Below are 18,552 nucleotides of genomic sequence, written 5' to 3' on the forward strand. Positions count from 1 at the left end.
TCAAGCTAGGGAGACGTTTTTGTTCACACATATGATGACCCCCACTTTTTGTTATGTTGGTGTGACAGGACTGGATATAGAAGACGTGTCCATTAGGAGATCTGGTTATTAAGCTGTCCAGGGTATTTCTCAAACCTCTTCTCTGCCTCCTCGCTGAGGGCATCACCTACAATGGAGGAAGGACCGTTTAGTCAGGGAAGGGATTCTTTAACCTTCTTATTCTGCTTTGACACCTTGAATTCCCCCCTTGGGAGATTACTAAAGTTCAAGGGTGAAGAGTCGGAACAGAGACAGTAAGGGCCCTATTTTCATCAGTGCCTTCCTTACCCCTTATCCCTAAACGTCTTTGCCTTTTTACATGCGCCAGCGGAGCGCGCAAGTACTAGTTTCGGTGCCGTTTGTTACAGTTTTTAGTGCAGTGATAGCTGAGTGGTTAGTGTCCATACCTAGGACTCCGGAGGTCCCAGAGGTCGCGGGTACAATTCCCCGCTCCAGCTATCACTGCTCCCCTCCCCCTGCGCGCCTTGTGCGAAGCACTGGGGGTCAGCTGGGTTAAGCTGAAAACTGAATTTCCCTTGTGGGAGGACGTAGGTAAATTCTTCTTCTTCTTCTTCGGTTGACAGTACAAAGGCAGGGCCATTAGCCAATGAGGGAGCAGCATTCTTGGTGACGTCACCACCAACAAGTGCTACCCGATATAAATGACAAGATGCAAGTTGGCACCTAGACAGTGCCAACTTTCCCACCCACATACTGTACATACAGACGGCACCGAACCACACCGTACTTGCGTGCGCTGCTGGCACACAAGTAGGCCATATATGGCCACAAGTGTACAAGAAAAGTTGGCACCTTCACAGAGAGCAGTCTAGTTTTTACTATTTTGAAAAAACATTTTAAAATGCTTCAAATAGCCGATCTACATAGACACGTTGTGAGCTTGTAGATTGGCTATTTGAAAGTATTTAAAAATGTCTTTCAAAATAGTACAATATTCCAAAGTTTAGAGAGATGGGTTAAGGCACAGGTGAAAATAGGGCCCTAAGTACACAGTTAACACACAAATATGACAAGGAAAGGAGTCATTCATTAATACATACATATACTGTACGATGGAGGCTGTGTTCAAACCTGAGAAACGACCTCGCATTTGCGTTTAGCTGCTTACCAGTGTGGCAGTTATGAAGCCATATGCGATGGCCATCATATTTGCAGTTGCATTTCATGGCGTTGTTGGTGAAATCGCTCTCGGCCACTTCAAAATTAGGATTTATCACAACCTGAAAGGGCAAGACAGACAAAAGTCCATGGAGCATCATACAGTTAAGATGCAATCTCTAATCGGAATGATTTCAATTTGATTGTTCATGTAAATACTGTGTGTACCTGAATAATCGTGTGTGTCATTGTTTGTATTTGGCATAATTATAGTTCTACACATCTGTCCAGAATGTTACATAAAGAGGCTGAAAGTGCTGGTGACATGTTTTACCCATGTTCCCCAGGGGTCCTTGTGGGGGTTCCATGGGGGAACAGTTTAAACACTTACGCCCTGTTTTTATATTTCAGCTGCTACAACTGCTCACCTGTAGAATGTAGTTTCCAGGCTTGATGTCTGTGATGTCTATCCACTGACAGTCAATATCGTGACGGTACAGATCCCAGCAGCCCACAGTGATGCCTTGCTCACCAAAGTTGGCACACTCGTACCGCTTAGAAACACCTGGAAAAAAGTTTGGTTACCAGAATTTAAGAAGGCAAACTCACAAATTAAAAACATCAAGAGTAGCCTAATTACTGTAGGTTTTACAGAATTCACAAACTACGTATAAAACTACGCACAAAAAGTTAGGAAACATAACTTCGGTCCATTATACTGTATCTCCCCTTTAATAATACCAATTGGTATTGTGTTTTATATAATTTTTATCGTTGATTAGTCAACTAGGTACAGCTTGTAAGCATTGGGTATTCGAATGAGCAGCACAGCTAAACGTGTGGGTAGCGCCCCCCCCCCCCCAAAATGTGCCAAAATGGCTTGCGATACTGTTCTGCTGGCATTCACTTTTGTTTTGGGCTTCCCTGACACAGAGTTTAAAATGAACAAAGTGTAAAAATATATGTTGTTTTTTTCCTTATTATTGTAAGAGAGTGCAAACATTCAATGCACCAAGCAACAAATGTATACCAATATAGAACAGGCCATTTTGACACATTTCTGGGGGGCGCTACCCACACGTTTGGCTGTGTTGCTCATTCCACGAATGCCCTATGCAAGCTGTACCCTGTCGTAAAGGTGACTAATCAACAATAAAAATGTGATAAAACGCAATACCCATTTGTATTATTAAAGGGGAGTTATAATAGACGAAGCTAAGTTTCCTAACCTTTTGTGCGTAGTTAACATAATTCCATATGTTTGTTATACCATGCTTGGAGTGCCAGGTGTTCACTCTCTCTCAGCACATTAGAATCTGTACAGTGCCCGTACATAAGGAATTTAGCCGGGCACATTCCTCCCTTGTTGGACACAACAGTCACACACAAGTGTGTTGGGAACTTGGGACCAGTACATGCTATTAACCCACTAGTGTATTGCACATTTGCAATTACAGTGCCTGAGTGCAGGTGCTAATTTTATAAATGTTGCCATGGTTGTTTAAACTTTGTGGCACTAATTGGATGTTTATTGATGTCTCATGGACATGGTTAAGTAGAGCAGTCTGTCAGAATCACCTTCAAAGCATTCTGAATCCTCCAGACAGAAACTAGCTTTATGTCCCTCGGCCACCTTGCTTCCGTTGGTATTCAGCAGATCATAGTGGGTGAAAATATCCATGCTGTGATAATGCCTGTAACAAAGATATTTCAAGTCAGCTCAAAAGTATTTTTAAACACAGCCAAAATAATAATACCAAAAAGAGGGGGAAAAGTATCATAATCTTTGAGATATGAATCTAGACTAAAGTGAGTGAATAAGAGTATGCGTGCAATGCATGCATGTTAAATGAACAAATGCTATAATTGTCATTGCTTTAGTGAGACTTTGAACTTCATGAGACTAAATTATATTGTAATAAACTGAGCCGTTCCCCAAATGCTCAGAGGTGCATTTTTCTCAGTGAAGATCATGAGAGAAGCAGATCATTCGTGAAGTGCCTGTGCAGAACTGGTATGGGTTAATGCAGTCCATGCTGTGCAATTATTACATATTTCTCCTCTCCTCTCATGAGATTAAGATTGAGGCATTGAGCCCCTTATCTCCTGACTAGTGAGAGAAAAGTGTGTATGTCGGTTCAGGGTCACTGAATAGATGTATGGTTCCAGATTGATGTGTAGTTGTGTGCCATGCAAGACTACTAGCAGCACACTGGTAGCCAAAGTAAAGGAAACATCTCAGTAATTGGGGGGTGATACAGTATCTATTAAAAGCAGGGCTATTATGGGTCTCTTCAGTAAAATATGAAGTGCACTCTGCACTGTCATGGCATATTTAGGTCAAAGCATCCACTCTAGAGAGTAAGCTTAATGCTATGAAATGCAAAATGATTCTTAGCGACACGACACTGGTAGCTGTACATGAAATGAAGGTAAATGTGGTTGAATACTGGAATACGAGGACATATTCTAATAAAGTGTCCTGTTCCTCCAGATATGTCACTCATCATATCCTAGATTACAAACTCCCCTAACCCTATGCCTGTCAACTTACCAATTCATCTTAGAGTAATGACTTTCAGACTGGTACAATGTAAACTCCTAAACTTCTAATTAAACTTTGAGAGTGTAAGAATGTATCCATAAGAGATTTTACTATGTAGTACTATAAAACCGTCTCCCTTTCAGATACTACAGTATCTTCAGATACCAGCTTCCCTCAAAAAGGCTTATTCAGTAAATGTGGTGGCTCGACCGGGTATTAGTCATACCACATAGACACTGACCAAATCATGAATACAATGGATTAGAATCTGGCCCATCACATTGGTTAGGTAATGATCCCGATCTCTACCCAATCTTTCTAGCCCGTCTCTACTGTAATGTCTAATGAAAGAAGAAATGGTACATGTTCTTAAAATGCATGGAACCGATCTTAATTATGCAAGCTCCTGTTACCCATGGCACGCATGCCAGACCCAGGAGTGGCGGCCAGCCTTGGGTCTGAAGTCGGCTCGTCCGATGTTGTGTATCTGAGAGGAGAAGCGGAGCAGGCGCCTGTGGCCATACGGCCAGTTGGCCTTGGCAGCCGACTTGCTCAGGCAGTCCTCCTCGGCGGCACAGTACAGCATGTGCAGAGGCCGGTCCTCGATGTAGACGGACGACTGGACCAGCGGGGCGTTCAGAACCAGGTCAGACGCCGCTGTGTGCATAGAATCAGAGTTGGGAGTAATTACTTATTTACATGTAGAGTTGTTTTCATACGGTGACTTATGAGTGAAACCATAGCACAGGCTAATGTCTAATTTATACTTGGTCATGTGGAGTCGTGTACCGGAACCAAGATTTATATATAATGTCTGTGACAGATCTGGATCTGTATGTGACGGCTCTGGATGAGATTTCTTCTAGGTAACATTTTTACTTGTGCAGAGAATGTGGTAAAAAACACACAGAATCTGGTGTTTCCCTGTTTTGGCAAAAAATTAAATATCTGCTTAGTGGGCAGTAATCACAAGCCCGAGACGCAAAACAAAAGATGTTATGATGTTGTGCATTAAATAACTATTTAACGATAATGATGTTAGAACCTGCACTGATGGATGATAACGTTCTGAAATATGTTCTTCGTTCGTTGAATGTGACCGATATGTTGAACATGACATGTTGATGCCTTGCAAATTTGGATCTATTTTGATGGGATAGTGTTCCTATCATTCATCAATTTGCTCTGAAAATGATCCTAACAATATTGTTATCACTACTGTTATTGCCGTTATAGTTGTATTGTGAACTCCGCCATCCACTTGAGTTTTAAAACAACATGTTTATACACTAGCCTTTTAGTGTTGTAATCACATACTTTCAGAGCAGATGACTCCAGCCGCGAACTTGGCTGCAGCTTTCTGACAGCTCACGCTTTTGTGCCGCTGACAGTGGCTCAGAGTCATCTCCATGCCGGTACATTTCACCCCGCTCATCACCATCTCTGTCACATTGCTGCTGTCCCAGTACCACGTTTCCTTAGAGAGAGTTAGACACAAACGAAAGAACAAACAAACAAACCAATGCATCTATTAGGACAGGGGTCTTCAAGGCCAAGGACCCCTTAGTTGAGAGAGAGATGAAGCAGGGACCCCCACAACCTTTTCATTGATTCCATATTTTCATCGTTTGACAGCACAATCATCAGTGTATTTTGGATTCATGTCAATTTGTGTTGAACCACTTGAACCGTCAATACTTAATAAACTTGACCTTTCACTCTGTACTTACTTAGTCTGCTCTTTTTCCCCTCTTCACCAAACCTCGTTGCCAAAAATAGCCAATCTACAAACTCACAACGCCTCGCGCTGCGAGGCGGTGCGAGCTTGTAGATCATCAATTTTTGGCTAAAGTTCTCAGAATATGGACACAGGGTTCAAGTGGTTAATATGAAAAAAAGTTTCTATCACATAAAGATTTGGAGGACCCCCTGTAGTAACTCTGTCCCGGACCCCCTGTTGAAGACCTCTGTATTAGGAGATAATTATCAGTACACACACTTAAGATCCCCACTCTGAGAGTCCAGTATACAAACCAAATGCACTATTTGTTTACCTTTTGTACACTCTCTGAGTTACGAATGTACTGTGCATGAATGTTACGTTTAGCTGTGTCTCAATACTGTGGTCATTACATGCTAATGTGAGTAGAGAATGCACCTTTAAAAATCACAGGGACAAAAGGCCAACGAAAGATGTTCTGTGGAGATTATTAACAAATGCAGCTTCAAGGAGTCCAATGAATTGTTTCCCCTTCTTTTCAACATCCATTCAAATAAACCAGATGTGTGTGAGTCATTTTGGCTCGTCATTGAGAACACAATGTGTTCACTGGAGGGCATTAAACTTGCTCACTAAAGTGGGCCATTGATGTTCTATGCTAAACCGCTCAGAACAGTTCTCTATCGCGTGCTGTTTGCCGTGCCTTTTTATTTCACCCCTACTTTGAGCTATAAATTATTCAGTTTGAAGAGTTTCAGTCCAACATGAGATTTCCACATTTAAAGAAACACTGAGTGGAAGTGTTAACACAATAAAATAAAATAAATATTGTAAAATATTTTATAATAAATATTTTAGAGTTGAATTTGCATTACAGGATTTTGACCGTGAATCATTGCATTTCACAAACACACACGTGACGTGAATGGCGAAGTGAATGATTTTGTCCTAAATATACTTACAGTGATGGCATGCATGGAGTATCCCAGCCCTAGCTGCCTGCACACCACCATGGCTTCCTTGGTGGTCCAGTTTGCACTGCACACTGTGCCCCACTTGGACCCCACCTGAACCTCAACCCGGCCCTCATACGTGGTCCGACCGCCCACTATCCGGACCTGCACAGAGCGCCTGCTGGAGGTCAGTAGAGGGACAGGGGGGCTTCCTGCTCTGTCTGTGAGCCCCTGGCTGCCCAGGGCTCATGTACCGTCTGGAGACTTTGTTGTTAGTCGGGCAGAAAACCTCGTATCTCCAAGTTTCAAATTTGTATGTTTTTTTTCGCAAAGTAAAGCCCTGCTTCATCATACAAGGCCGTCGCACAAAGGTAGTGAAAACAGCAGATCTACAAGCACACAACGCCTCGCACGCGAGGCGTTGTGTGCTTGTAGATCGGCTGTTTTCACTAGTTTAAATCATTTTTAAAATGATAGATGCAAAACGAAGAGTTTTGGACATACAAGGTTTCCACCCGACAACGACGCTATGTTGTATTCGGCGCTGTTTGATTGTGATCTTGCCTTGTTTTTATTAGTCGCATGACTTGATGCCACAGGCGGGTTTCTGTTTTTGGATCAAGTTTCTATTTCTAGTTTCTACTATCTATTTATTGTATAGTTCAGTGGGGCAGGTAGTAGGTTATTACTGAAGCAGCGGTGAGGTTAGTTATTATTAGAAAAGTAGTTTGTCACATGGTTTCCAAACCAAAGCGAAGGCACTCTTTGGCTAGCCTCGGGAACCCATGCGTTTTTGTTTGGCTTGAGTTTGAGCTGGGTTTATTCGCTGGTTGGAGATTCTTCATATTAATGCTGGAATAAGAATATGTTACGGATGTTTTGGGGGGGAATGGTGGTTGATCATTTGTGTCCCTGTTGTAGTGGTGGCAAGTTGGCCCTTGTTTGTGGAGTTTGACGTTGTAGTGAAATGCTACAGAAGTAAGGAAATCAATCTTAGAATTTTCATCAAAATGAGAATATCACTTGGTGAGGAGAATGGGGAAGTGGCGATATAAACGTTGGAAAGTACATGGGAAGTGTGTGGGTACCAATTAAGGCAAGCAAACTACGGTGGAGAATTATATTGAAATATCCAACAAGCGGGTGCTTTGGTTGGACAACGAAAGTGGATTTCCGTGATCTGGTGGAAATGGATGCGAACTAAAATAGCACACCACTAAAGAAGGGTAAAGTAGATGAGAGGAATATAAGAATCTTCTCCCAGACTTAAGTCACAAACTCCAAATATATGTTTACATGAGTTTACAGACTAAATTAGAATCTAGGCCTTCCTTGCGGGAAACCAAACATCTACCAGACAGCCAAGAAGGAATCTCCCTGAACCACAGGGGATGAGCCAGCGTACAGTAAAGGTCCAGGCTACTCTGGTAGACAACTCTAGACAAGTCGGTTAATCTTTGATTCAGTCTTAAAACCGTATTTTTCTTTAATGAAAAGTGGAGAAATGGCAGCAACCGAAGTAAGATGATTCTGACATTTATTTCCGGTGCACTTTATTTGAGCTTGTTAGAAAAACATTTCTTGAAACAAGTCTCATGAAATGTGGTGGGTCACCTGCTTCAAGAGACTGACACTTGAGTCAACAAAGACATTCTTGCGGGCTAAATTACATTAAAAATAAACAAAATGGGTGTCTCAAATAGAAGATTCTTCCACAGATTTTCATTAAAGCCGCGTCTAAAGACTGAATTCAAGATGGAAAGGGCTGTGACTATAAGCTTAATCTCGCTCTTTATTTTGCAGCAGAGCGTGGGTTAACAACCTACTTTCAAGCCGTGGTTAGCATAGCCCAAGCCCAGCTGCCTGCAGGCCACCATGGCCTCTTTGGTAGTCCAGCTCTCTCCACAGATCAGACCCCAGCCCACGGTCCCATTTGAGTCTTTCTCCATCACTTCCACACGGCCCTCGTACCGCGTGCGTCCTCCAGTGAGACGTATCTGTGTGAGCCAGAAGGGTTAAGCACAAAGCGCGCGAAGCAAACGTACCTGTACACAATGGGCACTGGCGGCAGTACAGCCAACTTGCTAGCATTGCTAGGAGCCGGCTTTAAGCTTGTTATTGTTAGAAAGGTTTTAATTTATTTTCTGATTTTATTGTCTGTCCTCAACAGAGACAGACAGTTATCTGAAATGTAACATACTGTAAGCTGAAAAAATACAATATAGATTATATTCGTTTTTAACACAATCAAAAACTAATGCTTGTATGGCAGTCTACATCTACGGTAATTGTGTGTCTCTGTTGAGGGCATGGGACAATAATATTGTATCACATCTGGATGTGGCAACAGTCTGTTAAAGGCAATACCACTGTTGTTGGACAAAAAACACACTTGCAAAGACTTGCAAAGAAAACCATGCTGTCTCAGTGATGACCATGTATGGCTAAACTTTTACAATAGAATTAACAAGGATTCAAAGATCCTAAAGGACAGTGTTTCTCAAACGTTCAGATGTCAAGGTCTCCCTTTAACTCCGGCAGTGTAGAAATGGAACCAAACAGACCCGTTAGGGTTCATTTGCTGCCATTTGTACACTGTCAGAGTTACAGACTTGTATGTGTTAATTCAGACCTCCTCTAAAGGAACCCACACAGTCCCTGGAATCCACTTTGAGAACCACTGCTATAGGAGACTCACCCAATGTATGGAACCTAGTAAACGACAGTGTTTGTTCTACAACAACAGTGATATGAAGCTGTTTGTTTGCTTTGCTTGGGAGGTACTGTTACTACTGTAGGATGACAGTGAAGATGTAAAATTGCACAACTTATTGTACAAAGATGCTTGTTAGCTCTTCATCTCTCATCAAACTACAACCCAGTGTCAAGAAGTAAAATGATCAACAGGCGAAGTATGGATAATGTAATACACTGCATAATACACACACAAAACAATACAGTAATACATTTATAAGCTGGAAATACCAATAACAAAAGAGAAGTTACTGTACCAAAACTATTCAGCCATATTCTCATAAATACAAATAAATCAATAGTTAAACAGCATTGTATTAAAAACATTAAAAAAAAGTATTCACTATTCATTCTTCTGTTTGTCTACACTACCTTACAAAACTTGTTAACGTCTATTTTACTATTATTCAATTATACCAGCAACACAAATTCATAAATTAAATGAAAACATGTTTAGTAAGCGAGGTGGAGTGCAGTGAATATTAAGGAATAAGTTGAAGCTCTGACCGTGTTCTCCAGTCCCAAGTAAGGTGTGTTGCAGCGGATCGCGGCGTCCTCCAGATGCCCACAGTCCTCTGCTGTGATGTTCTTAAAGGGACAGTTCCAAATGGTCTTCTCCTGCCCAAGACACTTCACTTCATTCATGTGAATGGGTCCCATGCCTATACAGACAAACAGAAAGAAGGAAAGACAGAGGCACATGGGGAGAAGAGGTCAGAGACATATGAACTGAGGGTCAGACTAGAGAAGTGCGCTCCGTGGAGCGCAGGTCTCCACCAGGCCGGGTTGACTACCCAGGGCCCACATGAAGGCAGTCATAGCCAATTGGAATGGAATCTGAACAGATTGACTGATTCATGACTCCAGAAATGATGTGTACCGATGAGCTTTGGACACAACGTGTAGGAGTAGTAGTTTGGAAGAGAATGCATATTGGGGGAAACTCCCCTAGTCTGGCATGAATAGCTGGGGTCTACTGTATATGGGGAGTTTAGTCAATCCAGGAAAAACTAAAATGACTTTAGGTCTACAACTTAACTCAGCGGGTGCCCACGAGGTGTCTACACGCCAATCTCTTTGATGTCTCTGGAGGCCCACGACGCGTTGACGTGTTTACTGTATTTACAGTATTAACTTTAAATCTCACCGTTAGGTTGGGGCTGCGCCTGGATGTAGCCCATTAGCCGCTAGTCGCTTCGAGTCGACGCTGAGAGCATCGCGCGGCCGTTTTTCTCCGTATACTCCAATGCATTTCCCCATCTTTAACGCCCTTTATCTCTGATGTTTGTTTTATGGCTAAAACTGTGGCGTGGTGCGGCAAAATGTCCAAATTTTGATCGGCAATGAACAGCTATGATCAACACTGGCCCATACAGTAAGTTACACAATAACATCCTGTCTGCGCTCATGTGACCAAGTGACGTCATGACGCATGCATTGACGCAGCAGGGCCGGATTCAATACAATGGTGGTGGGCCTGGGCAGCAAGAGGGGATAAATGGGGCAATCCAGGGGCACCCGATGTGTTCAATAGTTATAGGCCAAAACGTAAGTGGGCTGTTTTTTGGAGTAGAGGTTCTTCAATTGCCTACCGGGATTGGCCATGCAAAATGTATGAATTGTGGAATATTGTAGAAAATGGGCGCCTGCATTTTGTGCAGGTCGATCGGTCAAAAGGTGCCGGTGATTAACAGACACACGTACAGACGGACGGGCAGATGGCAGAGGCAAAAACATAGTCTGTGGCCTTCAGCCGATAGGCCTGCCAGAGACAATAAATCCTCACACACATACACACACACAGCACACACACACACACACACACACACACACACGGACAGAAACAGAGTTACAGACAGGGAGGCAGACAGACCGAGGTAGCCTAAAGTTTAGCGATGTACTGTAGGTCTGAAACCGTAAACTTGCACGTTTAAATCCCTAGGCCCAGACAGTCTGGCATTGGGAGTGTATAATCTTCAATTGTTGACTTAAAGCTAACTGGATTTTGCTGAATACTTTAGTCTAATTCCATAAACACATTCGCCTTATGATGCACATTTCCAGAGTCGGTGATGTGCAGGAATGTTTCCGAGCCTTAAAATGTGTACAAATGCAGAGAGAGGTGTGGTGATGATGATGATGATCCAACATCCATTTGAGGGACACAGCAGGTATGCTGCTCCCTCAAAGAGATGCACTGATGAGCCCCCTCAGTCCACTTCCTCTGTGGTAGCACACAGACTCTGTGTGCACACGCACGCACGCACGCACGCGCGCACACACACACACCAGGGAAGTGCCCTTGAAAAAGCTAGTTGTTTATGGACAAGCCCTTAGTCCAGTTTCTGAGTACACCTCCATGTTTGTGGGACGAATATGAAATGAAGGTCACATTTATGCATGCCTTAAACACACACACGCACGCACGCACACCCACCCCTGTGTTCTTGGAAAGAATAAGTAATGAGCCCCCTCACAGACACATAAGCATGCACACATGCACATGCTTGTGTGTGTAAACAACATGCACAAACACACACTTTCATTGAGCTTTAGGTTCCTTTCCTGGTTAGTTTTGGCTGCTCAGTCTACAAGTCAAGAATTGGAACCTTTTACACTAACTTAAAATCTACATTTCTCAACCACTAAATGACTTGACTTCCTGCTGAAAGGGAATATATGCAGACGTCTGTGAACATCAGGTAGGCAATAAAAGACGAATTCAACTTAATCTTACAACTTAAACTAAATACCTTGCCTTGGAGCCAGATGGCTCTTTGATGCTACTGCATGAAACACAGTGTACCATTTTCAGATGAAACGATCCATATCTTAACCTGAATAACACAGATGGCGCTCCAGCAGGCTTGACTGATGCTAGGTCAGTTACACAGTAAAATCCTCAGTCCTTTGGTAACTCAAGTGGTCCCTTATGTGTCCATTTGGTTAAATGTTTTACACACTCCGGAGTTAAACTGAGAGACAATTGACTGCAAAGCAGAAGGCCCGCAACACTTCAGATTAAATAACAGTTTTGCGGTGAAGCTGAAGAAGACCTGTTTGGTTGAAACGCGTTTGTTGCTTCTGTCTGTGAGAGGTCAATAAAACCAAGTGAAAAGGACATTGTGTGCTGGCTATTTTCCTCACTCTCTGAGTTACAAATTAACACTGGGGATACTTTATATTTCCTTGATCTGTAATTGGCCGAAAAGATCAAACCGGAAACAGTTTTAGCCTAAAATAATTCCTCGCGCTCAAGGGCATAATTTTAGGGCCTATACCTAATAAACCCCTTGAAGCGGCGTAGTTTTGCTTATTTTGGAAAAGGTTTGTTTGGTATATCCATTTTTTAGTCCAACTCGTGGCAACTGGCAAAACGAATACCAGGCTTTCCTCCGAGGTGGAAAGACTGTATGGTGATGCGAGGTTAGCGCAAAACCAGCTAGACTAAGTTATTATAATGATGATCACCTATTACTGTACATGTATTAGTCTTAAATGAAGTTCATTTAAGTAAGTGTTCATGTGTGTTAAGTAAGTGTTCATTTAAGTAAGTGTGAAGAAAACCTTGTATACTGTACATGCATAGCTGCATGAAAATGTGTAATCAAGAGCATCTGCCATTCACTGCATTCCAATTTGATCTAAAACATGCCTCGAAGTAGGGAACCCTTCCTGGAATGTCTCCTATGCTTGAGATCACTTCATCAGGATTGAGCTGGAGATGACCTGTGAGATTGGACTGCTAGCGTTCTATAGACAGCTGATGACTGATAACTGTGTCTTTAAAGTACACTCTGTCTCCATCTCTGCTTGCTTTTAACCACTTACTCTATATCAGCGGTTCTCAAACTATGGTCCGCGACCCAAATTGGGGTTCCGGGAAGGTGCCATTGGGGTTGCGCATTGGCATTGCAAATGTTTTTTTAATCAAGATACGGGGGAAAAAAGTCGTCACAACCAACATAAATAGGACAGCCAATTGACACCTCGAATTCACACACACACACACACACACACACACACACACACACACACACACACACACACACACACACACACACACACACACACACACACACACACACACACACACACACACACACACACACACACACACACACAGCTCCGCCTCCAACACTGTCCGAGAAAGCAGTAGCACAAGACAACACACACCAGCCCTTCCCTGCAAGCCAAATGACATCATGACGACATAACGTCCTCCAGTGAGTCCGGTGACGTTCAGAACTAAGCCAAATCACAGCCCATATGGGGATGATCTTGACCTCATTACCAGGACGTCATATGGACTAGAGGATTATTGTTATTGTTTGTATTGTTGGTTGAAATATGAGCATATAAGGTTATATTCTGGGACATATCTGACTAGTTATGACCCTCTCTGATTAATCCAGGGTGTCTGTTTTCATGGGCAGGATTTATGTTGGTTGAAATCAGGTGATATTCTAGGCCAGATCTGATTAGTCATGGTTTGACTTGATCTGGCCCCAATCGAGACGTCACTGATTGGTCCAGGTCCTGACCGTGCTTGCTGGGTTTTGTCTGTTTTTGTGAGTGAGAGGGGACATGCGGACAAGGGCTGATGTGGTCGCCGAAAAGGAATTCAAATCAAAAATAGCAAAAGTGGCAACAGCTAAAAACGCATCGCTTTGGGTTGTGTTTCAAGCTTGTGAATCTGCTTCTCTTGATGCTTGGTCACTTTGTGCCATGACGCTACGAGCTTGTACATCTGCTATTGTTTTACATTTTTGAAAATTCTTGAAAGTGATTTAGAAGGCATTTGTAGAATCGGCCTCAGGTCTAAAATACATTTTGGATTGCAGCTTAAACACTTTTACTATGTACTAGTGTTCTGCTCTTGACGAAGACGCCTCCATGCACCCTGATGCAGCACATTTACTAAGTTGAGTGATTGGAGTTCACGTGCAGGGTGAATATAGTGAACATTCCAGACCTTGGCCCATGCGTGCTCCGGTCAGGGCCTCCTTGGCGCTGCCAAAGCCCAGCTCCCTGCAGACCACGCTGGCCGACTGGAGGTTCCAGCGGTCGTCGCACACCGTCCCCCACTCGTTGCTCCTCAGGACCTCCACGCGGCCCTCCCCCAGCTTGGCGCCTCCCTTCAGCCTGACGTTGCTCTGAATGACATGGATAAAACATTCATTCATTACCAGTGTCTTCATTTCTGAAGAGGTGCTGTGAGTGGTTCTCAAACGTTTTCTTCTCAAGGACTCCCAGAGATCAATATGCATTTGGCCAAAATGTTTTGATGCATGATAGTACTGTATGTCCGAAACTGTGACAGAAAATGACGCTATGATCTTTTTAAACCGAAAGCCCGTTTAGCCATTTCCTTGGTTACTTGGACAGACACTTTACCGAAGTCTTCATCTTTTTCTTCAAGCCGACGTTTTGGGTGAACTGCGGCCCTGGCACGCAGCTAACGACGGCTGGCATGCCGCCGTCGCAAGTGGTGGTTGTGTTGGGTTTGGTGAACTCCAGCGGGCAGGCTGCCAGGTGGACCTCCGTTCCTGTACAGGCCACTGAGTGGACGCGGTAGAGGTGCTTCTGACGCTCTAGGTACAGCCTGTAGGGGAGAGGAGCACGGACAGTAGTGAATTAAACATTTAAGACCTGGAACACATTTGTGTGCCGTTGGATTTTAGCCACTTGAACCATTACTTTATGCTTTAACTATTAAAAAATAGCAGATATACTAGATCTGCTATTTTGGAAAGAAATCTTTGAATATATTGACCGATTCTATAAATCCTTGTCAGTTGTTCAAACGTTTTCAAGTCAAGGACCCCCCAATTACATGTATTTCAAAATATGTTGTTCCAGGGACCCCCAGTAGCAAAGATTTGAGTTACACAGGTTTCCTTTGAAAATGAGGGTCTATTAGAAGAATTTGCACAAATTTTCACGGTATTTCAAAAATAGCAGATCTACAAGCTCACTCGCTGTGAGCTTATAGATCTGCTAATTTTTTTTATAGTTAAAGCATAAAAGAATGGTTCCAGGTCTTAATGGTGACAAGTAATTTCACTAGAAATGTTTTATTTTAAAATATACGTTTTCAATGGACTGGCTCAGAATGAATCGATGAATGAATGCTTTAACGTATACAACAACGGGCTGACATGCTAAAGATTAAAAGATACAAAGTAAATATTAGTCTGCCTATGAATTAATTAATGATCGACCGACTAAGTGAGTTTGAATTAATGAATTAGCCACACCAAACATCTCTCCTAGAAAGGAAACTGAAAATGGCCCCTAGCTTATAACAATACTTTTTGAGCTTGTTTTGGTAGCTTATCACAATACAGACCGATCAGTTCACATTATTAAATGAGTGTCAGCTCAGTTCACCCACATAATCACAACATTTTACAAAAATATCTAAACAATATCAACATTATAATACCCAAGAGGAAGCTCTATAATCTATCATGTCTGGGGAAGCAAAAACCACACATTTATAACAATTAGTGCTATGAAGCATTGTGAGTGCATTATAATGCAATATAAATGTGATTATAGACCAGACCTTCAATACTACTTATTGTACAGTAATAATCGATACAGACGCAGCTTTTATTGAATGGACAACAGGGTTTGATCTCCCTTGAAATATTCCCTAAATTTGGATAACGTTATGTATGCCAAAATGAAGGGATAGATCCTAACAGGGGCTACAACATGTGCAGCCATTTGACTATGGAGAGATTTAAGGGAGACCGACATGGATGAAGGAAATGCCTTTGTGTTTCTGCCAACAACTTTTCTTTGGCTCATCCATTGCAGTTAACCATCAGCTGTGTGTGGCGCCCATGTAGCACGTGTGTGATCCTTCTCAGAGCTATATTTTAGCCATATGAATGTACCCATGAAGTAGCTCTTCCTTGCTTGGTTTACCTTTTGCCAGAGTCGCTCTGTTTAGACTTAGAGTTAGCTTTAGCTTTGGGTGCCTGCCTGCAATGTAAACAGTGGTTAGATGGCAGTTAGAGGGGATGATCTGAAAGACATTACTGCCTTAGTGACAATGGTTATGTGATGTACAATCAAAGACGATGGAAAACTGTAGCTTCATGTGCAGCATGAACAGTGCATCATTTTCAGCACTTTGATGGGTCTAATTAAAGGGATAGTTCACCCCAAAAACATTTCTAAGCCAATAATTTAGCAGACTCCATAGGGAACAAAGCAGGCTCTTTGTGTCTCCATAGGGAACCACTGCTGGTCATCAAATTATTGCCTTAGGAATGCGACAAAAAAAAATTACTCATCTCCATGGGATGAGTAATCGATAGAACTATCCCTTTGAGGACACCATAATGCTTTAACTTTTCAATGCAACATACGTGATATTAATAAAACAGAATATACGTAATGTTAGCAGTTATATCAATGAGTGTTTGTCGTTATTAATGTATTTTGTTTACACCAATATGTTACAGTGGCTGTTACAACAGTAGCAATTTTCTTTTGCTAGAAAAATGTGCTGAAAGTGACACACTCTTTAAAAGAATGCCAAGAACACAAACACGTCTGAGAATCATGTTACATGGTATAGATGAATTATTTTGGCTTGAGTTATCAACAGAGCATCATACAGTATGGCATATACAGTGTACAAACACCAATATTTTCATTAGTAAGTATCATAAATGATACAATTCCTACTGTAGTGTTATATGCAAGCCAGTCAATGTGTTGCCAAATTGACTTAATTCCTTTATGGCATTTCATTTTATTTGGTGTTAGGATGAAGTCATTGACCGTTTTCGTATGGTGGCCATTTTGCTCTTCATACTCCCCTATGACATAATGGTAAAATGGTGCGATTATGTGTGTGATTATGGTCAACAGAGGTGTCAAATACCTGTGTATGAAATCTTATGAATTAAGGCATAATATCAAGTTTCAAAAGAATTTCAAGATGCATGATAATGAATCAGGGTTCTTAAACATTTGTAAATACAGGTCCCAAATAAGTATGTATGTATTAGGTCTTAAAAAGTGAAAACTCAGCAGAAGTAAGGGTCTGTAATTAATTTCAGTTTAAGAACCATGGATGTTAAATCATTGGTGTACTACTCCAAATAGAATGCCATAGTGAGGAATATATTTTCCAGCTGTTGCATTAGATTAGACTTGAGTAAACCTGTGGAAAATTAAACCGCGGTCTCTCTCTCTCACACGGCACAGATTGACGACATTTGCCACATCAGGGCAGCATTAGCAAAAGAGCCACATCATTTCAGCACCAGATCTATTTAATCTGCCTGGTACCAAAGTCAAATATCTGTAGATGTATTATTATACGTGGAAATTGTATTGATTGAGGTTGGCTTGTGCAGCATAAACGCTTAGCTAAAGCCTTAAAAAGTATTTGCCGATAGCTTGCTGACCATCAATCGTACAAAGTGCGTATAATCTGTGCCATGTCTACACATTAACCCATTTAGAACGGGTACACATTATTGTGTATCATTATTTTATGCTTTAACTATTGAAAAATAGCAGATATACAAGCTCACAGCGCGGCACCGAGTGCCGCGCTGCGAGCTTGTAGATCTGCTATTTTTGAAAGATCGTGAAAATTTGAATTTTGACCCGATTCTATAAGGGTCTTTTGAATAAAAATACATATAAAGATTTGCACACATTTTCACGACTTTTTCCAAAAATAGCAGATCTACAAGCTTGCAGCCGTGCTGTGAGCTTGTAGATCTGTTATTTTTCAATAGCTAAAGCATTCAATAATTCTAGTTAAAATCCTCAGTGTTCATTTATCCGTTAACACTTACGGCCCATTGGGTTACATTTGTACGGAGTAGAATGAACACTCTGGATGTTACAGTGTGAGCGACTGAAAAAGGAACACACATCCCAACGGAAGCCCTGGACATATCAGTTATAAATTATAACTGGACAAAGAACAGACACACTAGTCACATGCTGGACAAACACCAAGACTAACCCAATGAGAAAGACAGAACACTTACTTACTAGGGGTGTAACGATATAGTAACTGAAACAAAACAGCGATTTTAAGTTGCAACGATCTACTATATCGATATGCAAACAGCAAAATATCGTACTTTATGGCTTTGTATCGTTTTACAATGCAAATAATCGGTATCGAATCGTTTTGCGATGCAAATAATCGATTGTATGGATACTAAGGTACTTGTGCCTTGTATTTAGCAATTTTAAGTAGAACAATTTAAAAGAGGGGTCTAATTACTTTTACATTCCATATAGCTACTCATGATCTATCGATAAATGTGTGTAATCTCTGTATTAATGTCCAGGTGTGGTTTTGTCCATATGTGTTGAAATACAATGTCCATATATTTGCTAGAGAATCACAGTGTTTAGTGATTTATATCCAT

At 41.8% G+C, this 18,552-nt stretch overlaps 1 protein-coding gene across 1 annotated transcript in view; it reads right to left on the reverse strand.

Annotated features, from left to right (window-relative positions):
• Positions 1-41: 41 nt before the first annotated feature.
• loxl3b (lysyl oxidase-like 3b) overlaps positions 42-18,552 on the reverse strand; it is a 32,845-nt gene continuing 14,334 nt past the window's right edge. The window contains exons 6-16 of the mRNA XM_080750771.1: positions 16,070-16,126; positions 14,528-14,735; positions 14,106-14,286; positions 9,638-9,792; positions 8,203-8,373; positions 5,021-5,180; positions 4,117-4,360; positions 2,737-2,852; positions 1,587-1,723; positions 1,169-1,280; positions 42-166 (exon numbers count right to left, since the gene is read on the reverse strand). Of these exons, the coding sequence (XP_080606897.1) occupies positions 93-166; positions 1,169-1,280; positions 1,587-1,723; positions 2,737-2,852; positions 4,117-4,360; positions 5,021-5,180; positions 8,203-8,373; positions 9,638-9,792; positions 14,106-14,286; positions 14,528-14,735; positions 16,070-16,126 (1,615 nt within the window). The 3' untranslated portion in view covers positions 42-92. The remainder of the gene's footprint in view (positions 167-1,168; positions 1,281-1,586; positions 1,724-2,736; positions 2,853-4,116; positions 4,361-5,020; positions 5,181-8,202; positions 8,374-9,637; positions 9,793-14,105; positions 14,287-14,527; positions 14,736-16,069; positions 16,127-18,552) is intronic.

The sequence above is a fragment of the Nannobrachium achirus genome (assembly GCF_963921795.1).
Source record: "Nannobrachium achirus genome assembly, chromosome: 20".
Lineage (NCBI taxonomy): Eukaryota > Metazoa > Chordata > Actinopteri > Myctophiformes > Myctophidae > Nannobrachium > Nannobrachium achirus.